This window comes from Narcine bancroftii, chromosome 6 (assembly GCF_036971445.1).
Source record: "Narcine bancroftii isolate sNarBan1 chromosome 6, sNarBan1.hap1, whole genome shotgun sequence".
Lineage (NCBI taxonomy): Eukaryota > Metazoa > Chordata > Chondrichthyes > Torpediniformes > Narcinidae > Narcine > Narcine bancroftii.
In genome coordinates this window covers 33239986-33265468 of record NC_091474.1, presented here as the reverse complement: position 1 = coordinate 33265468, position 25483 = coordinate 33239986, and the positions used below count along the sequence as shown (strand labels likewise).

The following is a 25483-nucleotide window of genomic DNA, read 5'->3' as shown; positions in this document are numbered from 1 at the left end:
GTAGAGCAAATTGCCTCTTCCCTCAGTTTCTCCTCAATTCCTATTTGTAGTTTTTGCCCCCATTCTGATTTTATTTTTGAACGTGATTATCTGTTGATTGATTTAAAGAAAAGAGCTATAAATTTTTGAAATCGTTCCTCTCGTTCCTGGGTTAACTGATAGAGCTCTTCCAAGGGTTGCTTAGCAGGTAAACGTTGAATCTAAAAGTAACAAATTAAGATGATAAGCCATAGGGTGCATCAAAGAAGTGAAGCTGTTGAATACTCTGTCCTTAATGACCACTTTGACCATTTTTCCGACTACGCACTTTGAACTAACAGGTCTGGAGTTGCCTGCCTTATGCCTACTTTCTCTTTTGAGTCATAACATACACGGTCTTCCAATACAATGGAAACGGCTCAAAGTCCAGAGAAGTTTGGTAAATTATCACCAAACCCTCTACTATAACCTCTGCTGTTTCTTTCAGTACCCTGGGATGCATTCCATCTAGACCAAGGGACTTATCCACTTTTAGGCTGACTAGTTTTCTCAGGTTTACTTCTCTAGTGATAGGAATGCACTGAGGTCCTCACCTCCCACTGCATCCATAGCACCTTTCTTTGGCACGTTAGAAGTATCCACCACAATGAAGAGTGGCATCTTGCATGCCTCGGCCAGTTTCACATTACCCAATATTATTTCCCCCTTCTCATCTTCCAAGTAACCTACTATCCTTTCACTCTAGCTATCTTTTGCCTCTTTATACTATATTAAAAACTTCTATGATCTGTTTTCATGCTTATGCTAGTTTCATTATCTGTCTTCCCTTCCTTTGTTGATTGCTTAGTGGATTTGTGTTGCTTTTTGAATTGTTCCCAATCTTCCTTTCCCCGTACTCTTGGCCTATTTGTATGCCTAAATATTTAGTTCGATGCCTTTGTTATCCAAGGCTGGCTCTCCCCACCTTCACTCTTCTTGCTCTGAGCTGGAAGATACTTTTGCTGAGTAATGGGAAAAAAATTACTTTGAACGTCTCCCATTGTTAATCAACTACTCCATCGTGTAACCTGTGTTTCAAATTAACGCTGAGCAACTCTTCCCTCAGACCATTTCTCCATTGTTTAGGCACAATACACTGATATTATATCAAACTATTTTACCCTCTATGCTTAGCAGATCCCTAACTGCAAGATTATTAATGGCACTGGGAGCAGATCGAAGATAACATGTTTTCATTTAGGTTCAGTTACAGGATATTCAAGAAAGTTATCATGGATGCATTCTATGACGTTCTCTTCAAGACTTGATTTGCCTAATCTATCTGCATTTTAAAGTCTCCCATGACAACCGCTGTTCCATTCTTGCATGTATCATATACATCTTGATTTATTGCCTCTGCCACAAAAATATTATTTGGTGGCCTATAGACAAATGCCACCTGTGACATTTTTTCCCCTAGACTATTCCTAATCTCAACCCACATGGATTCAACATTCTCCTCCTTAGATCTTGTCACCTCTCACTGATCTTATCCTTAAACAGGAGCATGACCCCATCTCACTTAATTTCCTGCTTATCCTTCCCTATTAATTCATTAATAATAGCAGCATCTCAGGTGAATTCAAGCACTTAATGCTATCGCTTGCAGAGGTCATTACCATAAAGAAGATAATTTGTTACATTAGCCAAGCACAATATAGACATATGATATCTTATTGAGACCCAAAATCTGTGGCCCACGTATTTTCTGTATGTTTCATTAATTTGAATACAAGTTGTGAAAATGCAATATATAAAATAACAAGTACAAGATAAAGCACCCTCCATTAATGGACACAAATAATGAAAATAATGACAGGCATCTTACCTGCCTGCTTCAAATGTAAACCATGTGGGGTCCCGTCCATATCGCCTGAGGGCATTAAGTGGCCAAGAGACCAGCTTTAGTCTAGGATTGTGGATATCCCAAAGACAAATGTTCTCGTATGTTATTTGTAAAGTGCATTCCCCGTGTACATCCAGGTTTGGAGATGGCATCAAATACACATTGAACCTTTCTAAAGACATAAAGCAAATAATTTAAAAATGTCAATGATATCTGTCTTTTGTAAATCTTTATATTTCTACTTATTTCTCCAAAAGTTATGCATGCAGAACAACACATACCAAGGTCTTCAGACATGGAGAGCTCCTATCTTTTCAAAAACTCATGGGTTTGAATCAGTTGTAAACAAGATCCTGATTCAATGATGTTTGATATTTTTAAACGATAAGTTGGAGTGCCTTACATAGCATACAAAATATGATCTCTTGAGATGTTCTTTAATTAATGTCTTCACGGGCAATTTATTTGACCAAATGGATCCTATATTTTAAGAAATATTACCATTGCTCTTCTTATATTAATATTTAAAACTGATAATGCCAGTGTCATTATTTAGAATCAGAAATTCAAACATACATGATCTTTTTTTGTAGGTTGAGTGATTATGTTCATAAATCAAACACACCTGATGTTGAACAATAAAATTTGCAAAAATAATATTTTCTTTTCTTTCTTTCTTTATATCTAACAATAAGCAGTTGGCAGTTTCAGGAAGAAGGCTATTGGACTATCGGGGCCAAATATCCATGGAACACATTGGTTCAAACACACCTTGATGCCTACATTCTCTGACTCACAGTCATATCAGTGACCTTTTAAGTAATAACTCACCTCTTGCTAATAATGGACCCACTGGATTCCTATACTTTTAGTCATTTGGCAAATATAACCTTCAGCTCTTTGTTCTCAGTTAGGTTAAAAAAAACAGATCTTGTAAATGTATCTGACTAAACACCTCTGTTTCGTGCCTATTTTCTTTAAAGGGAGAAATAGCTCATACTTGGAGTAAAACTGCCTTTCCGTAATCTATCCAATAACTAAAGATTCATTTTTTGGATGGTAATTATGAGATATTTTTGTCATATGCAACTATGATTCTTAGATTTGATGCACTGAGATTCTCACTGTTGCAGCCATACAGGTGCATAAGATAAACACATGGCAATATTAGAAATTAAGTTACTACAAAGAGGTAATGAATATAAAATGATAGATGAATAAATATTCACAGTTGCAGATAGCGCAAGATAAAAGGAAATCCTGAGGAAAGTTGCACTCAATAGTCCAGATGTGATCTGAAGAGGAACATTCTGTCTTTAAACTGCACGTCCACATTAACAGGCTGCATCCTTAGTTTTGTACCTGAGCCTTCATTTCAGTATTGCAATGACTTGAAAATGTTGATAATATATTTTTTTCTACTTCCAGTACCTCAAGTATATAACGCGTATATCAATCATCTCTTATCGGAATCTTGTAATCTTATTCTGTACTCACTATTTCTTAATTCTTTGATGGAACGTGTAAGGATTATTTTGCATTTCTACAAATTAGAATTGATAATTTGTCATTGCACTAAACTTGGTATCTTCTTTAAACATGGACACAATTCTCATGATAGCTTATTGAAATTTGGCCAGCAGTGTTTACCCATAGTCTATTGACCCACCTTCTATCAGCCTATTTAAATATGTCTCTCTGTCCTCTGGCCTTTCATAATATCCTATTCTGTATCTGTCACCCACAAACATAAATTCCACAAATTTATGGGATGTTTCCAATTCACAAAGGTTTTCTCAAATTATAATGTACATATTCATCAATCAGTTGTCTTATGAAGTATGTTACATTTATAGGATTTGGTCTCAGTCCATTGAATGTTAAAGTTACTTTAAAAATACTGATGTTTGTAATCAGTTACTTTAGTTGCCTGAAATAGAAGAGATCAGAAAAATTTAACCTCCTGCGAGTTTCAAAATAATGAGCTCTCTTGTGAAACTACAAGTTTTACTTGACTTCATGCATACCACAATTCAAAATATCTGCTTGTCTTTTTCAATTCCACAAATTATTGTCTGCAGCTAAATTCACATAAAAATGCTAATTACATTTCTACAACAATTTTATGTATATCAGTGAGTAAAAAAGGAAGCATTCTAATACACTCATGAAAAATCCTAAATAAAATGATTTCAAAAATTGTTATATATGAATTCAACTGACTATTTCACAATATTAATAATTAGCATTCTACGATTAAACTTATTTAATGATTATGTTTAAGTGGAGAGTAAAAATTTTTTTCTGATTATCAGGACCATTTACAAGGATTTTGCTGACACCATTTTTGAGAGAGGAGGAGGGAAAGGAGGACAAATGAGATGCAAAGCTAAATTTAATGTTTGCTGAGCTCTTTCCGGTAGTCAATATTGCCAGTCTTCCAGTTTGTTCTCTTTGATTGCTTTCAGCCAGTAGTAGCACGTGGCAGGAGGCATTTGTCCACTACCCTTCTGAGACCAAGAAAATACTCCAAAAACAAACTGCATCACTCACACCATCCTTGCCCCTTTCCTCACTAATATGCTATAAAACAAAAAAATCCTTCTCCTCCAAGCTTTCCCTCCACAGTAATGTTCGACCAAATGTTCGACCAAATGATCTCCCCAATATTGCAGGGCATCAGGTGCCTTATTTTGCTGCTGTCATAGTTGGCAGATCGCATATCCAGGATCATATACCCTATATCTTTTTCAAATTCCACTGGATGAGTTGCCTTGGAGCATTAAATAAATAAAACTGATGATACCTACCCGTTTGTTCTCTTTGAACTCCAGCAGTCAGCAAATCTGGCTCCCCCAAAGTAATGTCATTGACTCTGTTTCCCAGACACTCCATGCGTAGGAGTTTGCACCATTCCTCTGCCTCGAGCTCTACAAATGCACACAGAATTAATTTGGTGTGATTTAGAGGATACATCCTATGCAGTCATGTCAGCAGGAACTTGGTTTTACTCTGTACGCTGGAGGAAACTAGAAACATTTAACACTTAATTCCAAATTTAAGTTCATTTTTGGGAATTATGTATTTATCTCTGATGATGAAATGAAAAAAAGTATAATCAACAGTCATACTTCTTTACTTTCAGATTGATTTATGATGCTTCAAAGATTTTTTACTTAATGAGCTACAATGGTTGTAAAATGCATGTGCAGAATGTGCATATTGCTCATGGGACAGATGTTAAAAGAAGAGTTAGCTGGTCCTCTCTTGTACATCAATGCTTTGCTGTGCTGGATGGTGGGAGGATAAGCCAGTGCTTCAAAATCTCTTTCCATCCATCCTCACATGGCAAATTAGTTTGGCCAATCCCCATGCCACATGAGGCACCAACTTATAGAAGGGCAAAGTTTGCAGTGCATTTGTCTCACATGAGTTTTCAGATCAGATAATATTTTCTGTCATTAAATAAAACAGAAATGTGATATTACACAAAGTTAGGCAGACAAAAATTCTCTATTATCATTGCCCTGTGCCCCTTACAGTCAGAGTCGCTGAGTGTCTGTGGATTCGCTCCCACAGCCTCTGCAGCTGCACAAGTTTAAAACATTGGCGACCCAAGCCCAGATCCAAACCTCTAACATAAGCACCCTTTGGGAACCCCTCTTGCCCTCGGAACCCTCCTGAATTGCGGCCCTAAACCTGGTTCTCATGAATCAGTCTTTAGAGCCATAGCCTGGTGTAAGTCTTTTAATTTCAAGTTGCCAGCACCCTGCAGCCAGTGCAGGTTCCTCGCCCACAAGTCAAAGTTTGCAATCAATGAAAGGAGATGCAGTTTATTATTTAAGATTAGGCTGACCCTTGAACAATGAGCCTAAGGGATACTGAAATCAATGCAAAAATGCAGAGTCGTCAACTTCAGCCTCGCTCCTGAAGCTTGCATAACGCACACTTCATTTGTACTATGAATTGTTCATGAATGTTACAGGTTTATTCCTCCACCCCCACCCACCTCTGCAATCTCTGCCAGAGTAGAGATAAAAGATGCACAGCATAAAAAAATATTCAGTGAATATTCGATGCCAGACAAATTTCAAATGGGCCAAGGTAAATCACAGGTCCAAAGTCTTAGGCTAAATACCCAAAGCTTGCTAACTGACTCAAAAATAATTGATGGTCCATATTTGTCATTTTATGTGCACAAAAAAATGGGCCCAATTTCAATGCAAAAGACATCTGAACTTTTTGGCTGCTGTTGTGCTCTGCTCATTTTGGTTATTTTAAAATCTGCAATAGAGACAAATTTGAAATTAAATATAAAACTGTGAACAAATGTAATACAACTCGGCTCACAATTAGTTGAGGAAAGTTTGTGACTCCCACCTGATTCACAGGAAAATGTTTTGGAGGTATCATCGCCGAAAATTATTAGTACAGCATGCCTTTTGGTGCCTTTTGGTATCCTTGTCACATTCTTGATATTGCTGAGGTCTGTTACCTGAAAGATCAACATTTGTTGATTATTTGCATGTCCAGTTGTTACTGAGAAGCCATTTTTTTTTTAATTCTCATTTTTCCTAAGGAATGTAGCCCCAGAGACATTAAATGTTGCTAGAAAGCTTTGGTAACAAATCTGTAACATTGGTAACCTATCAAATGCCTGTTTTAGGCAACTCTGCTGCTGGGAAAATGTTATAATCGATGACAGAGAACAGAACAATCACCTGCTGAATGTATTAGTAATTCAAACTCTAATCCATGTTGCATCAGACAATAAATTGGAAACATCTTCTTCATGATATTTTACATAATTTATGCGGTCAATATCCAGTTTCTCAAATCAGAACCTGGAGTGAGAAAAACCAGTAGAATGGTGGATATTATGGTGCAAAAAATTTTCAAACATCTTCCTTACATGCCAGAATACCACTAATGGGGTGAAGTGCATATTTGCATAGATATATGAATAAATTGAATTTTCCATTCTTCTATGACAGAGAAATCTCAAGGAACCAAGGATTGGTGAAATCTCCTCTTTGGATAAAATGTTGCAAATATGGAACATCGACAGCGACAAAATTACTCACGATTTTATGGGTTACCGGCAAACTAAGCATTAATTATGCAAAATAGTCAATTCCTATGAAATGGGAGGGAAAAAAAACCTGTCTGAAGCCCTCTGGTCTATGAATATGGGTAAAAGAGGATGCAATTGATGATACTGAGATACAACAGTCTCATTGCTCAGCAACGTTAGGAGGTCCTCATCACAAGCCCAAATTTGTCATTTGTTCTATTTATATTGCACTTCATGGAAGGATGATGCTTTTGATATCTATTGAAGTAATTTTTCTTTATAAATAATTCCACATTAAGACAGATCATACCACTGAAATAAAATGAAAATATTCATAAATAATTATCATTTCCATTGTAACTTAGTTTATTTGCATTTAGAAGTTCACATTAGAAAGGTAAAGATTCTGGAATTGTCATAATACACATGAAATTATTTAACCTTTGTCTACCCTAAGGCAGGCAGAGAGTTGCTACTTGGTTTAGTGCCCCTCACAGAAACCTAGAACACTTGGTGTTTCTTGGCGGTCTCCCCTCCAAGTACCGACCAGGCCTGAGCCTGCTTAGCAGCTGAGATCAGACAATCTCCCTTTGGGAGGTGTTGTTTAAGAATGTGCTAATCAAATTCGATGTCACATGAAATTATTTCACTTTTGTCTACCCTAAGGCAGGCAGAGAGTTGCTACTTGGTTTAGCGCCCCTCAGAAACCTAGAGCACTTGGTGTTTCTTGGCGGTCTCCCCTCCAAGTACCGACCAGGCTTGAGCCTGCTTAGCTTCTGAGATCAGACAATCTCCCTTTGGGAGGTGTTGTTTAAGAATGTGCTAATTGAATTCAATGTCACATGACTTTAGTTTATGGAAAGGGCATGCCATTCAGAGTGCATCAGGTTGATCATTTTCATTGAATACATGAATTCTTAAAATCATTGCACAATTTCACTTTGTCAGAAATGAAGTGTTGGCCCTGCTTCCGCTTGAATTTATTGTCCTTGTTCAAGTGATGACCTTACTAGTTTAAATTAACTATTGAAACCTTTGACTTCAGCAGAAGATACAATTGCAATTTTTTTATATTTTTCACTTGCCATCGAGGTTTGATAGCTACTTTTATTCCAATTCTCTTTGACCAGGATCTCTGCTTCCTCCCAGAAAAGCTCACATCAATAGATATTACCTCCAATTTATCTTCGGAAACAAGCAGTAATCAGCTAAACTAAATAATCAGGAGCTGCTCATGTGTACGGTTCAAAATCTGATCAATATATACAAAGTTTGATTCTTGTCATTTAATGGATCATTAACAAAATATTCCCAAAGTTATTGCTCTAAATATGTAGATTGACTGGCGTAGAATTATACTTTTTTAAATAATTTCTCAATCATATTGTGGGACAAACCATTGTTGTTTCATAGCGTGATATTTCGTGAAAATTATTTTAAGATTGTAATGTTTTTTTTATTAATCTCCATTTTACTTTATTTATTGGATAATTTAGCTGAGAACAAAATGATGGCTAATACACTGGAACTGATCTCTGTACCCTTGGTGGGGAAATGTGGAGTACCAAATTGATAGCTGGCCTTGTTGTAAAACAAAGGAAAGGCAACAGCTAATTTCCATTCAACACAGTCCTTTGTACAAATAAAAATGAACAAGTTTTCTGCATTATTAGTAGTATTTGTTGACAGACTTTTCAGGAAAACTATATAGTCATTATTTTCAAATTAATGCCAGGCAATCTCTTAAAACACATTCTTTTTTTTTAAATATTTGCATTCTTTTTTTTGTTATTTTTCACACCATAAATCACATTAGCCATGATATACACTATTTCTTTTTCACACATATACACTGACTTTTTCTCCCCCCCCCTCCCTCCTCCCAAGCCACCCCCCCACCCCCCCTCTCATCCATTTTAGGTATACAATCTAGGTTGCATTAAGCCAGTCAGACAATGTTGTCATTCAACAAAAATACACCAGAAATTCTACTGAGTCCATTCTTTTCTTTCCTTCTCCTTCCATCAACTTAGGTAATGTTTGTCCCCGGTAGGTTTTCGCTATTGTATTTAATGTAAGGCTCCCATACTTGTTCGAATATTTCAATATTATTTCTTAACCTATATGTTATTTTTTCTAATGGAATACATTTATTCATTTAAATTTAGTAGTTTCTTCCTTTTAATTTGGTTATGTATTCCATTAATATTTAAAGTCATATAGTTCAGTGTAGCCCTTTTATATTTTGTTTATCTTCTCTTTCCGTTTTTCCATCATTACCTTTCCTCCTTTTCCATTTCTGTTTTCTTATTTTCAACTCTTTATAAGACAACATTCCTACAACATCCAACATTTTCCTTATTCTCCTATTTCTATCTTCTTTATCCCCAATCTCCCCTTCCCCTCCTGAGTTGTCCTTTATCCCTTGTCGGACAACCACATCTCCCCTCTCCATTTGGATTTGCGAATCCACTCGCAAGCGTCAACTGATTTTGCAGTGACCGCTATTTCCCCCCACCCAGCCCCCCCCAGAAAAGATTTCACTTTTCATATGTCACAAAGGTCACTCTTTTAATTCCCTCCTTATTCTCTCTATTCCATTACCTTCCCTTATTAATTCTTGTCTATACTATCTATATTTTCCTCTAAGTACAGATACATTCACGTATGCACATTGTCTCTATTCACTCTTATACCTCTTTACCCGCATACATATCAATCGTGATCATTTTTACTCTCATTACCCGTCTTCATCCCTCAGTCTATTTTTGTAATTGTTCTGCAAATTTTCGTGCTTCTTCTGGATCCGAGAATAGTCTGTTTTGTTGTCCTGGAATAAATATTTTCAATACCGCTGGATGCTTTAGTATAAATTTATACCCTTTCTTCCATAAAATCGCCTTTGCTGTATTGAACTCTTTTCTCTTCTTTAGGAGTTCAAAACTTATATCTGGATAAATGAAGATTTTTTGCCCTTTATACTCCAGTGGTTTGTTGCCCTCTCTTACTTTTTCCATTGTCTTCTCCAGTACCTTTTCTCTTTTAGTATATCTTAGGAATTTTACTACAATAGATCTTGGTTTTTGTTGTGGTTGTGGTTTAGAGGCCAATATTCTATGTGCCCTTTCTATTTCCATTTCTTGCTGTAGTTCTGGACATCCTAGGGTCTTAGGGATCCACTCTTTTATAAACTCCCTCATATTCTTGCCTTCTTCATCTTCCTTAAGGCCCACTATCTTTATGTTATTTCTTCTGTTATAATTTTCCATTGTATCTATTTTTTGAGCTAGTAGTTCTTGTGTCTCTTTAGTTTTTTTATTAGATTCCTCCAATTTCTTTTTTAAGTCTTCTACCTCCATTTCTGCTGCTACTGCCCGCTCTTCCATCTTGTCCATTTTCTTTCCCATTTCTGTTAAGGTCATATCTATTTTATTCATTTTCTCTTCTGTGTTGTTTATTCTTTTTCTTAAATCATTAAATTCCTGTGTTTGCCATTCTTTAAATGACTCCATGTATTCTTTAATAAGAGAAAGTATATCCTTTGTCTTGCCTTTCTTTTCTTCTTCTATTTCACTGTACTCTTCCTCTTCCTCTTCTTCTTCCTCTGGGTTGGCCATCTGTTGTTTCTTTGTTGCCCTTTCCTTCTCTTCTTTCTTGTTTCTATTGTCTTCTGTGGTCTCTTCTTGCTGCAGGTGTTCTGCAGCTGTCGTTGCCGGCTGTGGAGATCGACTCCCCAGCTGGTCCCCCCTCCCGTCGGTGTGTTTTTTTTCATGCGCGGTTGCGCACTTTTACTCGGCTCAGCGAGCCATTTTTGTAGTCCATTATTTACCGACCTGAGGGAACGGGTTTCTCTCTCCGCAGCGGGCCTCTTCGAACAGGTAAGGCCTTCACCTTTTTCCTCCGTTGTCTTCTCTTCCTCTCTTCTTACCGTTGCTTTCGATTTTTCTTTTTTTGTCGCCATCTTCTTTCCACCTTTATACTCACTTTTCTGTAACTTTTATTTCTGTGCCTTTGTGTTTTCCTTTGTTTTTCCCGACTTTTCTGGAGAGGGCTGGAGTTCACTGTCCGGCCACTACTCCATCACGTGACTCCTCCTCTTAAAACACATTCTGAGGTTATTATTGACCTCAGGTCCACCCAAGAGGACAGAGGTTATGTTAAAATCAAGCTCCTGCCAAGATACAAGAAGTACAACCAAGCCACGCAGTCCAATTCAAACAGACTTTATTCGAATAACGCTAGCGGGAATGAGCAGTCTGTAGTGTTGGGTAGACAAGGTCACTTCACTAGGACTGTTTGGTCTCATTCAAAGAACAGTCACGGGATAGAATATTTAAGGTACTTTTCTGCATTCAAATTGGATAACATTTCTTTGAAGCTATTGCTAGAGCTTATGTTTTACATTTTGCATATCCTCTTCCTAAAGACAGGGAAATGATTTGTTGCCAGTCATTTAATCTCATGTACCAGTTATAATTAAGAACATCCTCCTGATGTACAGAAAAAAAATCAACAGAAGTCTGGAAGTGTTGCTCACAGTACACATTAGTATCTATTCTCTGGCTGCCTAATTTCTGGTTTCCAATTTACACATGTGAATGGCTAGTTTCATAATCGATTCTTGAAGTTGACGATGGTACCCAACACTTCAAATCAGAAACAATGTCATTCAGGGACTGAGTGGCACTGGACACTTATTGCAGCCTTTAGATTGCTTCTAATGGGTAGTAGTCAGTTAGCACTATTGTGTTAACGAGATCAGGCAGGCATTAGGATATGGCTCAGTGGAAGAGGTGAGAACTGATTCCTGCCTGGAATGTCCTTGGTTACTCTCTCTCTCTCCCAGCTTAGTTTGATGGTTTCATCATAATTCCCATAACGAGATATTCTAAAGCTAATATTCCACATTTACCTGCTCTTACTTTACCATAAAGGCAGCACTGTCTCAGGACTGGATTCTGCCCAAGTCTCAACTTTCTGGAGTGGGATTTCAAGTTCACATCATTATTCAGAAATTACAGCACTGATGCCTATCCTTGGCTGACTCTATTTAGTACTATGTACGCTCGTTATGATTTTCAGTGTGAGCTACCAGAACAAATTACACCACTAATAGGTAGCTTGCAAAGCAGAAGGAAAGGAACTCTGGAGAGACTGTTATTAATTTAAAAAAAAACATTTTTAAAGGGCAGGATATAAAGGTAAATGTTCTATTATTGTCACATAACACTACATTTAAATGTAAGTACATGAAATTCTTTAACTTTGTCTACTGTAAGGTGGACAGAGAGTCTCCACTTTATCCAGCACCTCTCACAGAAATGAGGAATAAATTCATGACCCCTGGTAATCAAGACCAGTGCTCTAACCACTGAACAGTCAGAGCCCCTCATACAAGGACAACTTTAACATTTTGATGCAAAGTTTACAGCAAATTAAAACTCAAATGATTCAATAATGCTAGTGGCATTGTCATTTCACAGCGCATCATTTCGGAGGGCATTGAGATGATGATTTGTTGATTGTTGCAGAAGGAAGTCGTGATTACTTGCTGGGGATTTGGCCAGAGATGGTGGGAAGGTGTGTGGTGTTATAAGCTCATATTTCATTTAGTAACCACACCTTATGGGTTAACACAAGCTGAAAACATTTCATAACAAAACCTTTTCACAGCAAAACCATCCACAACTTGTGGTTAAAGAGAAGGTACCATCAAGTAGAAGCTATAAACAGAGTTAATGGTCTCAATTAAGAGACAGAATAATGGATTGTTTACCCAAGGAAAAGACATCTCTTCAGAAAGTCATATGCTTCTGAGTTATGTTTTTGGGGAAATTGAAACACATTTTCATATTGATCAAGCAAGTCATGTGAATGAGACAGTCAGAAGCAAGATTGATAATAAGTAAACAGATCTGCAAAAGACAGAAGTGAAGGACTGTGTGAGATGGAACTCCTTGTCAGAGGGAAACAGTGATCTGCTTTGAACATTGTAATGGTTATTTTGGATTAACCCACATCTGGTAAAAGTGGCAAGATCATTCTTGCATTTGGATTGTGACTATTTTGATGGTCATTTTGTCTGACCCTTGCCTGGGTTTCTTTGGAAGTATTGTGGAAGTCACACACTTTGTGAGCCCTACACAAGGAAGAGGGGGGGGGGGGGTGTTTTGACAATCATTCATATGAAAGAACATTTCTCTGGAAGCAACTTAATAAGGATTCATGAGTTTTGATCATGTAATATCTCACCCACTTCACAATTACTTCTGAACACGAGTTTAAAAGCTTTGAGTTTCAACACAGGATTTCTAAGACTGAGCTTTGGAAATTGACTTTCCTGAATTCTACCTAAGCTGTAATGGTTTGGGTAATCCACACATACATGGGTACATTTGCACATAGCTGGAGGATAAGTTTAAATTTAAGTAAGATGTTATATTATTAGTAATTATTAATAAAAAATATTCTTTTTAAAAACTGTCATTGTGAGTTTCTATTGTTGCTGGTCTATGATGTCACAGAAAGATGAAGGGTATGGTTGGCCAGGAGGTGTTTGAGGAAGGACTGGAATGGCCTGAAGATGGTCAACTTGGAGAGAAGTTATGGGATGCCGGAGGAAAGATTATTCTGGGAAGAGTCAAGCTGGAAATTAATTGGGACATGGTTGTGGGAGGGCTACTGGAAGAGAAAGCATGTTATCCAAAGGTTTATGCCAAATTAAGTACCACAAAACTGCAACTAGATAAGTATGAAAGAATGAGATCTGACAAGCAAGCCATTAAGGCATGTACTAAGCTCAGAGAACTGTCATGCAGATATACAAGATACTACAGTAAAATCCCCAGTATCTGGAATTCAAGCAACTGACTACCCAATCAACAACAAAAAAAAGAAATAAATAAATAGATAGAATTAAAATAAATAAAAATTTAAATGAAGTTGAAAATTGTAAAGGTAAATGTTCTCACACAACTTCTTGGTGAATTTGGGAGCAAATATTCAGCCAGTTGTGCCCTGCTGCAGCAGATATTTGAATGAACCTTCAATAAATTTGAGTTTGAATATAATGGTGGTGCCCAGGATGAAGAGCTGGCTGAAGCCACTTGCCGCTGGAGTGACTCTCCCAAAGTGTATCCCTATCCCTGACTGGTAAGTGCCTTAATTAGTAATAAGATAAGGCTTTAATCAGTAAACATGGGGGAGGGGGAGTTAATTATGATGGCGGCACAGTTCGGGCAATCTTGTAACAGCGCCAACAGTTAGGGTTTGAATTAAAATTTTGTAACTTACGGAATCACCTCAAAGTGAATTTCACATAAATAAAATCTACAATACTTTTTTTTCCCCCAAATTAATTTACATTTTGCATTGTCTTTTGTCTTTTAAATATTTATTTTTAATGCAGGTGAATTAGTTTGGCATTGTAATAGTGTATCTTACTCAACTGGAAAATTCACATATCTGGCATCTGTGATACCCGTAGGTGACGAATACCAAGGATTTTACTGTACACAACTGCACTGTGTGCTTCAAGAATATTCTGAGATGTAGCATCATATGCAGGTGTTGGTCCTAGAGAAACCGGTAAAAATGTAGACTTCATTTAAGTTTTTACTGAAAGTGCAGTGCACAGCAGTATGAAACTGAATGCCACATTTGCAGACACTGGCTATTTAATAACTCATGACGGATTAGGTTTTGTTTTGGGAAGGTTCTACATTTCCTTCAAGATATACAACTGTATAGGGTTCTCGTTGTGGAAAAACAAAAGGAAGAAGGACAACTCAGTACCAAAATGCACTCATGCAACAAAGTTGTAGAGAGCATTGGCAGATTCATAGAAGAGCACAGTTGGGTTTCATTGTGGAACACTCTATTGAAACTGGCATTGGAAGAGGTACAGTATTGCAATGCTGCAAGTTCTTCCAAATCTCAGCATGCAGTCTAACAGATGCTATCTTTGGAGTTATCCCAAATGAAACACTTTCTAAACATTCCCCTCAGACTCATCATCTGTAGTTCATTGTTCCCTATCAGAACATAATATGTATCTCTCCAGTGTGTCACCTTGAACTTGCATGAAAGAATGTGAAAGGTGATCCAGGGAGAACCAGGCTATATTCTGTAACATAGGAAAAAGGTATAGGTCATTCCCTCCCTTGTGTCTGCTCTGTGATTAAATATTTATGATCTTTTAACTCAGTACCACTTTGTCTGCACTGACACCATATTTCTTGATTTCCAGATGCCAGAAGCCAATTAACAGCAGCAGAGTTGTTGAGTACCTTGAAGAAGGGCTCTAGCCCAAAATGTTGGTTATATATCTTTACCTCCTATGTATGCTGCAAGACCTTTCGAGTTTCTCCAACATTTCTTTGTTTTTACTACAATCGCAGCACCTGCAGACTTTCGCGTTACAATGCCTTCTAATGAAGGCAGCAGCATGGAAATCTTTCCAGACTTTTAACACCAACCCATGCTACTCACAACTTACCTCCACTGGTGAAACATTACATGGCGGCAAAAAAAAACTCCTTAGTCTGGTCTGCTGTGTAGAATAGTAGGTTTTGAACTGAGCTGGAAATTCAACCTACTGCAGCTGAGACATTGTTTATGTAAATATCTTGGCTTTTTGAACATGGGGAGTGAAGAGAAAGGAGAAGACTTACTCAAGTTGTAAACATTCCACTTGTACAACAAAAAAGTGAGTGGGACAAAGTTTCAGGCCAGCCCAGGCTTCTCAGGCTTGCATGAGAAGTAAGAAGATTCTAAGGAATCAAGAACATTTATGGCCTGCTCTTTGAGCTATTCAAGCAGAATAGTCAAAGATGTAATTTGTTGATATCTTCCATTTATCTACAACTGGCAACCACAAGCAACTGCCAAAAAATAAGAGGAAAATAAACAGGTAAAAAATGTGCAAATTTAAAATTGCTGCTCCTTGCCATTCACACAACCACGCAACCTCAAGTAACCAGAAGATGTAATTACCTGGCAACTACCAATCCCCATACACCAGATTTACCGTACTTCCATTGTACTCACTTCCTTCCATATGATTTTTTTGTGATTTTCATAAAATTGCAAATAACTTTTAATTCATAGCAATAACAAAAAAATAACATTTAAGTAGAATTTAGCTCATGGTTTTGTTCAGCTAGTCAGTTAAATTTGTTCTATTTTTTGGCAATTGTAACCGATTTTTAGGATCATGCCTCTTCGTTGGTTGACATGCATGGAACTCCTTTGTTCTTCTCACGAAAAAGTCACAAATGAAGTGTTATCATCCAAACTGCATCAAATAAAGCAGAATAGCATCCTTCCATGAATGCGACGAACTATAATTTTCCTCAGCACAGTCAGTCCTGGGTGAGAGAATATTTGAAAGACAACTACTTATAGCCCAAAGCCAATGAAAATCTTTGTAACTATCTCATATATTATGACTTTGGGATAAATGCATATTTGGGTGATGATACAAAAACTGCTTTGTTTATCCGCTGTACATACAACATATCTCATTCCTGTCAAAGTATGACCATCTCATTTAATGCCATCCAATTTCAGCAATAACTTAGCTGAGTATTAGGAATCTTTCTCAGGGAGGAGATTTGGCATGTCATTAGATGCTCTGTCATAGGTGCACTGTGGAAAGTATACTTTTGACTGTAATAAAGATCAGCAGTGCTTGCATAAAATTGCCCAAACACCAGAACGATTCACGCAGAACACTTGTGTACCATGATTTCTTAACCTTCCCTACAACTTTTTGGAACTGGCTTAAAACAGATTTTTGAAGATGGTCTATTTTGCTTTTTACATCAAATGGTTTTTAAGCTTATTTGATATTTGTTCAATTTGATTTTTTTTGAAATATCAGTTTTTAATTTGTAACCATTGTACACCTGAACTTTTAAGTACAACCAGGAATCTAATAAAAGACCCAAAAAAAAGTATACTGACTGGTTGCATCACAGCCTGGTGTTTGGTCATGTGAATGCCCAGGAATGCAGAAGGTAGCAAATATAGCCAGGTCCAGACAGGTTCTGTCTTCCAATCCACTGAAGACATCTGTGGGAGGTGCTGCATCAAGAGGCTAGCCAACTTTGTAAAGTAACCACTTCACCCTTACCACAATCTGTGCTCATTGCTACCTTTGGGCAGAAGGTTCAGAAGTGTGTTGTCCAGCCCCTCTGGGTTCAAGAACAGTTTCCATCAGGTAACAGGTTATTGAATGCCTCCTTGCAACACTAATCATGGATCGTCTGCACTACAGAAATGCAACTTATTTTTCCTTGCAGCAGGATAACTGCGAGATTTTTTTAAGCATCTATCAATCTTTTGTATTTGTTGTTTCTTTGCAATTCATGTATTCTATTGTAGTCTCTTTATGCATCTCTTTGGCTGCATCCTGTAAGAATGTTGGTGCATATGCACATTGGATTATGTATATGACAATATACTCAAAATCATTTGAATTTATTGTTAATCTTTTTGAAAACATTAAATTTTTCAGTAACTGAATGACACTGTCAGCACACTTCCCTAAATGCACTGTGGAGAAGATATATTGTGAGTGAAACACAATTGAATGGGTTGCCAGGGATCATATAAGAATCAGAATCTGTTTCCCCTCTGATGCTGGTTGACCCACTGATGCTGCTCCAACAGATTTTGTGGTGGTCCAGATCCCAACATTTGCAGTTTCTTGTGTGTTAAGAATTGACCACCTGAGCTGGAATGAGTGAGATAGACCAAATCCTTCCTTTGAAGGGAGTTAGTAAACCAGATGTTTTTTTTTTAAATCTTGTGATTTTTGTGATCACCAATATGTATTGAATATAATAGATTCCACTGCACTACGATGGAATGCATTTGGAGAAGGATGGTGCGATCGACTGCATCAGTGACTTTGGGCAGATCTAGGAGGGATTGATTACGTTTCACTTAATGACACAGGATGTCATCAGTAATTTTGGAAGGACAGTGAATCGAGAGCTGGCTTTGGGGAGAGGAATGCTGACTGAAGATTTGAAGGTGGGATGTGAACCGACTGGACAGTAAAAATAATTAAAAATGTCTCCATAGAGCCTTTCAATCAGCCTCAAGAAAGAGAGGAATGTAAACACGTCCATCTACCTTTTTTCCTCACCATCCCTACTCCAAGCACTTTCTACTCTTCAGGAGAAGCTTCTCGCTACTTTCATAAAGATTGATAGCATCTGATCATTAGGGGATCTTGATTCTTTTTTTTTAAATATACCCCATGAACACTATTTTGTTCAACATTTTGTAAATTCTCTTTTTCAAAAACTATTGCAAATTAATTACTACACTGGATTTAAATGGAGTCCTGTGGATTGGGATAGATCATCTTCACGGTCCTAGTCTCAGCAGTAAATTCACAAAATCTGATTAATATTCACTTCCTTCCAGAATGGTCTCAAATTTACACTTTCCAAACAATTATTTTTTTTACAAATAAGTCAGGGGTTTGTCAGTCATGGACATGGAACTTTACCCAGTTAAAGCAGCCAAATATATCCAGAGTTGCAGATTTTTTACATTGTTTGCAAGTCATTCTCAGGTGCTCATTTATTTATGTTCTGCTGTTGCAGAATGTTACAGGATGCCAAACAGCCAATTTTCAGACACACTACCTTTGCACTGGCCTAATTATATTTCTATCCCACTGAGATGTGCAGAATTGAGAGAATAATTTGTCTGGCACATGCAAATGGCGTCACTTTCCTCTGGCTTTCATTGACTTTTGTTCTGCTCTAGATCTCAGGCAGAGCTATTTTTATAACATTACTTGAATTAATCTCATTTACAAACTGCGATCACATGAATATAAAAGGAAATAGGCTCACAAATTTTATTGGCCCCTGCACAAAGGGATTTCAAAGCTTTGAAAAAGGTAACCCTTGAAGGTTGAAAAATAATAGGAAAATGAAAATAACACAATTAACCACAGCGACTGGAGAGGGAAATAAAAGTTCAAGGGAAAAGAATGCGATCTGCATCGCGTCAGGGGTCTTGGTATTTCATGGCACTGACAGCTTATAACACGTTCTGAAGGCAAAGAGCGATACACAGCAGTCATATAAGGGAAAGTATCTAAATTAGCTCGATAGGTCTCCTAATTTCACTATTGGCTACACTTTACATAGAAATGAATCTGCTGTAGAAGTTGTTCTTTAACATTTTATTGACAGACTTTCCAAAACGAAAGGAAACCTGAATCTAGTGATGGTCCCTGGTTTGTTTATTTTCTGGTGGTAGTTATTCTCAGTCCTGAAGTGATAGTCATTGTGCCAAAGAGCAACATCAATGAAGGTGATTCATTGGCACGGCCTTATTACTGCGCACCCACAGCTAACACAACCTGGAGGTTCAATCCTGACCATGGATACTATCAGTGTGCAGTTTGCTTTATTTTTTTTTCTGTGATTGTGTGCATTTTCCCTGAGTGCCCTGGTTTCCTCCAAGAACTCTAGGACATGCTGATTGGCAGGTTTGTTGACCACTGTAAATTACCCTTTCAGAAGACTGGTAGTAGAAAGAGAGATTGTTGACCTCATTGTTGAGGTCTTTCATGGCTTGGTTCAGCATCATGCTGAAGAAGATTGAAAAGAGGGTTGGTGCGAGAACACAGCCTTGCTTCACGCCACTGTTAATGGAGAAAAGTTCAAAGAGGTCATTGCTGTATCTGAAAAACCTCACAAAGATAAGCGTATACAGAGCCGTTGTCATACCCACACTCCTGTTCGGCTCCGAATCATGGGTCCTCTACCGGCATCACCTACGGCTCCTAGAACGCTTCCACCAGCATTGTCTCCACTCCATCCTCAACATTCATTGGAGCGCTTTCATCCTTAACGTCGAAGTACTCGAGATGGCAGAGGTCGACAGCATCGACTCCACGCTGCTGAAGATCCAGCTGCGCTGGGTGGGTCACGTCTCCAGAATGGAGGACCATCGCCTTCCCAAGATCGTGTTATATGGTGAGCTCTCCACTGGCCACCGTGACAGAGGTGCACCAAAGAAAGGGTACAAGGACTGCCTAAAGAAATCTCTTGGTGCCTGCCACATTGACCACTGCCAGTAGGCTGATATCGCCTCAAACCGTGCATCTTGGCGCCTCACAGTTCAGCGGGCAGCAACCTCCTTTGAAGAAGACCACAGAGCCCACCTCACTGACAAAAGGCAAAGGAGGAAAAACCCAACACCCAACCCCAACCAACCAATTTTCCCCTGCAACCGCTGCAACCGTGTCTGCCTGTCCCGCATCGGACTTGTCAGCCACAAACGAGCCTGCAGCTGACGTGGACATTTACCCCCTCCATAAATCTTCGTCCGCGAAGCCAAGCCAAAGAAAGAAGAAAAGAAAGTAGAAAGACAGGAAAGTTGACAGACGTGTGAAGAGAATGAAATAGATGACTAGGGGAGGAATGGAATGAATGAGAAGGCTTTGAGAACCAGATGAGAATCAACAGGCTAAATAGCTTCCTTCTATATTGCAAGAAAATATAATATTTGGATGAATCAATGACTCAATGGCGCAGCAAATGGAAATACTGTTCACCACATTCGTTTGCTGAGTCACTCGTGCAATTGGTGCAGAATTTTTACATTTTCCCAGTGATCACATGGATAAGTGGCTCAGTGACTGTTGCAGTTATCACAGCACTAGATAATGCCAGTGACCTGGGTTCAAATCCAATAAGATACTCAATAAATATTCACTGTAATCCTAGAGCAAAAACATGGCCTGCAGGCAATCCTTTAGTGCTGTCAGAGCAGTCCATGATTACTGTAACAAGGGGAGGTTCAAGAGACAGGTGGCTCAACTTCAACCAAGAGGTGCTGGTCTTCAGGCTTGCTGAAGGTTGCAATCAGAAGTTGTGACCAGGGTGATAGGGGAACTTTATAATATTGACTGCCTTCTTGAAGCAACAGCTCATATATATGGTTTTTTCACCACTGTCGTGGTAATTTCTCATCGATAATTTTCACACTTACCCTCCTTAGTGGCTGCTCACACAGGAAGGACATTTACACTAAACACCTGAGTCACAGAGATTTTGAAGGCTGGATGTCAGTCGATCGAGACGTAGACCTTGCGTGCATCCTAGAGTGTCACTGCGTTGATGTTGGACAGCAGGGATACGGGGAGAGTGATGTGGTAATGACAGTGAATGTGAGGAATGGAGGGAGAGGCTAGCAATCCCCACACCAGGATGGGACTCGGTCCATTATACCCAGCATTAAAAACACAAACACTGGAGGATCTCAGCAGGTCTCGTATCATCCACTGTAGGTTAAGATATATTACTGATGTTTCAGGCCTGATCCCTTCTGAAAATATGTCAGTAATATATCTTTACCTCAAATGGACGCTGTTATATAGTCAGCATAATGTGAACTATTCTGTAACAATGTAAGAATATACCCTTCTCACTGTACTGCACCACTGTAAGTGTGTGTGTGTGTGTGTGTGTGTGTGTGTGTGTGTGTGTGTGTGTGTGTGTGTGAGAGAGAGAGAGAGAGAAAGAAAGAGAGAGAAAAAACAAACAGTTTCCTGAGATGGTAGAAGGCATCAGTAAGTAAAGTCTTTGTCATTATTTGAATCTTGCATCTCTACATTATTTAATGTCTACTCCCAAGTAATGCAAGAGACATAACATGGTGCCAGTGGTATAAGAGAACAAGAATAAAGTCATACAATTGATTGCAAGTCACTGAAACACGAAGGGGAAGAAAAAAAATTACTGATAAAAAATGGCTGGAGCAACAGCAGTTCACCCAGTGATGGACTGCGAGGCTGAAGAAATTGATGAATCGTTTAAAAAGTTTCAGCAGGAGGGCAATTTACCATTCAAATCTATTTTAAAAATGCAACAGCAGAGAAGGTCAGTTCTCTACTTCTCTGGACAGGGGAACGAGGCCTTGACTCATTTACTAGCTGGGAGCTTATAGAGGTGGAGAGAAATGATCCAGAGCAGATATTTGCAAAGTTTGCTTCTCACCTTGCACCCAGGCCTAATCCTAGAATTAAACGCGATGAATTTCAAGGCTTAATGGAAGAGGCTGATGAAACTGTTGATAATTTCCTCACTTGACTAAAAATTGTTGCTGCAAAGTTCAGATTTAAGTATATAGACGAAAGATTAGTTGATCAACTAATTTGGGGTCGCGCACATGCCGAAGTGCAAAAGTCTCTTATAGGGAAGGATAGCTTGAAACTGGCAAAGCTATGGACACAGACAGAGCTTTCGAAGCCATGAGGATGCAAATGAAATCCCTATCTATGCAGACCCACTGCAAGCTGCATTTCCTGATGCTTTAGATGGACAGTACTAGGACAGAAACCAAAATTGTTTATTGAGTCCCAAGATTTTGAAAACCAGGCCAAAAGATTGTAAATGCTAGATTCACTCCAGCAAGTTTATCTGCCTACACATTAATGATTAAGCAAAATATTTCAAGAAGCTTTATATTAAGTAAATTTGTAACATAGAAAAAGTTGCTGTCCATGCTTCTCATCAGCGATAATTAAAAGGATGATTTATTAAGCTGCACCTAGCCTTGTGTTATGTAGGTTTGCATTGTATTTTGCAAAGCTGATGCCTTCCTTAGCTTGAAGGCTGTAATTTTTTTTTAAAGAAAAAGTTATTTTTAGGCATCACAATTTTCATAGAGGTGTGGTTCTCCACTTGCATACCACCTATCCGTTACCAACCACAGAGCACCTATGGCATCGGAGGGTTTAACCAATTTTAAGACAAGCGTCGATCATGCTTTGAACTATGTTCTTACTATTCCTAGAACTATATTATAATCATGCAAATTTCAACAAATGTTTCAAATCATTTTCTGGGAGCTACCTGATCATATGTACTTTTTAAAAAAATATACACCACTTAGCAAACATATCACAATATTTCAAATTTAATGTGGTATTTCATAAAAAGAAAAGTAAAAAAAATACAATAGAAAGAAAAACCTCCTATAAATTCCCCCCTCCCCGCCCCCAACACCCTACAAACTAAAAAAAAAGAAAAAGAGGGACCAGAAAACCACAACAGGAGAACTTCACTTTCCGATACTTTTAAACATATATGAGAAAGGGCTCCATATTTCACAAAATGTATGATATTTATCTCTTAAACCACAAGTAATTTTCTCAAGTGGAATACAATTCCCAACTTCCATCTGTCCATTCTGATCACATTTACTTGAAAGCGAGATGCAACTGAATTTATTGATTTTTCAACCAGTCTGTTAAAAATAAGCTTACCCTAGTTGATGAATTGTTAAAATGAAATTGGCAATGTTGATACTGCTATTAAAATGAATATATTTAATTAATTGCCATGCTATTTACCTTCCATTAAATGTAATTTGTTGCCCGGTTAATTTGTTAAAAGTACAGATTACTTTTTTTTAAAAACTATTGCTTGAAAGTGAAAGCAGGACAGGCCTGGAGAGTGAAATACAAGTTGGAATGAGAGTGTGTGAGAGCTCTGCAGCACTTCCCGTCAATAAGTCTACCACTTTGTATACTATTTGATGAGTGGAAAAGCCTATCCACTGCCCTAATGATAATGTCCAGCTCTATTGCTCTTCATCATGTATTGTACTGGGTGACTACTGCCATTTTTCCTTTGCATTCACTTTGGTGAAGATGAGATGTTCATGAAGCGCCCTCTTTCTGTTAGCTTAAAAATATCTACAACTCTACGGCAAAACTTTGAACCAAATTTTTGATTGCGAGAGCACACACCTCTGCTTATAGCATTGCGTTTCCACCATTTGGCATGTATATAATCTTGGTTAATAATTTCATCAGGTTATCACCTCGATTTTAGGTACATCTATTACATGCCTGGCATGCCCTTCTACACTCATTAAACTAGCCTTGATTGTTTACTAAATGAGCTCCTTTTGCCATTACAATGTCAAATTTTCTGTTAGTACAAATTTGGGCACGATTGGTGGACTGAAGTAGCCCTGATGATATCTTTTACTACATCATCACTTACTCATGCATTGGATGATAGAATTAGTAGGATTATCATTGCAAAATAAACTGTCAATGTTTTGCTCTTTAAATGATAACAAATGAACATTGTTAAATGTTCTTTGGTGTGCTTGAAGATTGAGTGACAATCATTTGTACATTTTTCTTAATGTTTCCTCTCCCAATCTTTTGCATCAGTCTTGTTATAGGGTTCATGAGACAAGAATGTTTTCTTAAGTAGGATTACAGGAGAATATATGGTTTATGTTTCTCAGTAAAATGTGAAAAATGGTTTCTACTTTGAGGTTTTGTGAACACATTCACATTGTTTTATTGGCTAGAGTAATAGAGTTGTGTAGTACAGAAATGGCCCCTTTATCCCATCAAAGCTACTCTAACCCCATTTATTTGCACGAGGTCCTGATCCTTCTGTGCCTTGTCTATTGAAATGCCTTTCTAAATGTAGCAACTGTACCGGATTCCACCATCTCCTCTGGAAGCGAGTTCCAGGAACATCCACTCTCTGAACCCTCAAATCCCCTTACATTTGCTCTCACCTTCATCCTCTGCTCTCTTGCTTGTGATACTGAAAGAAACTAGAGAGCAAAAGGTGATTAGCTGCATTAGATAATTTGCAAAACTTCCCACTAATCTTCCGACTTGGAGAGTGTAATTCCTTCTTGGCCCAAGTTGCCATCCCATATGCTTTCCTTTGGCTGTTAATTGCATAGCATCAGGGATACAGTCTGCAGCCAGGGATGACCATTACTGTACCAGAAAATTCTCAAAATAGATCCTGAGAATTTGATGGGAGTGGTGTGTGTGTGAAGGAATGATTATATAAAATTGTGCATGCTCCAGCAGTACTGCATGCACAAGTATTCGCCTACTCTCCAGTCAAACTTCTGCGGGCAGGCCTTCCTTTGAATTGTCGAGGAGGAGGAAAGGCAGAAGCCATATGTTAGGTTTTACTGCTGGCATTGAGCTAACACAAGATGTCAGTGTTTAGCTTTTACGGTACTGAAGTAACATTGGAGGTCTGGCTTAAGCCGCATATCTTTCACTCCTGTTGTGAATGTGACCTTGAAAAAAGACGGAATCAACATGTCTCTCCTAAGGAAGGGCTCAGGACCAAAATGTCAACTTCCTTTTACAGTAGATGCTACATGACCCGCAGAGTTTATCCAGCACGTACTGCGTCAAACATGGAAGTCTGCAGATACTGTGACTGTAGTAAAAACACACTGAACAGCTGGAGAAACTCAGCCGGTCTTGCAGCATCCATAGCAATTAAAGATATATTACCAATAATTCTGGCCTCAGCCCTTCTCCAAGGAATAAGAAAAGAATAGGAAGGCATCAGAATAAAAACTGGTTGGTGTGTTGTGTACTGCACCCAGCATGGACTATCTTCTGCTGGAACAGATCATCTCTGGCATGTGATATCCTTCTTCATCCACGTGAAACTCCTGTTTTAGATTTATTTTGGATGTTTAAATGACTTTTTAAAATTTAC

The 25483-nt window shown here is 38.2% G+C and overlaps 1 protein-coding gene across 1 annotated transcript in view; it reads right to left on the bottom strand.

The window, feature by feature from the left end:
- Positions 1–25483, bottom strand: part of LOC138737290 (docking protein 5-like) — a 180698-nt gene that overhangs the window by 132919 nt on the left and 22296 nt on the right. The window contains exons 3-5 of the mRNA XM_069888042.1: positions 6245–6359; positions 4675–4794; positions 1847–2036 (exon numbers count right to left, since the gene is read on the bottom strand). Coding sequence (XP_069744143.1) covers positions 1847–2036; positions 4675–4794; positions 6245–6359 — 425 coding nt within the window. The remainder of the gene's footprint in view (positions 1–1846; positions 2037–4674; positions 4795–6244; positions 6360–25483) is intronic.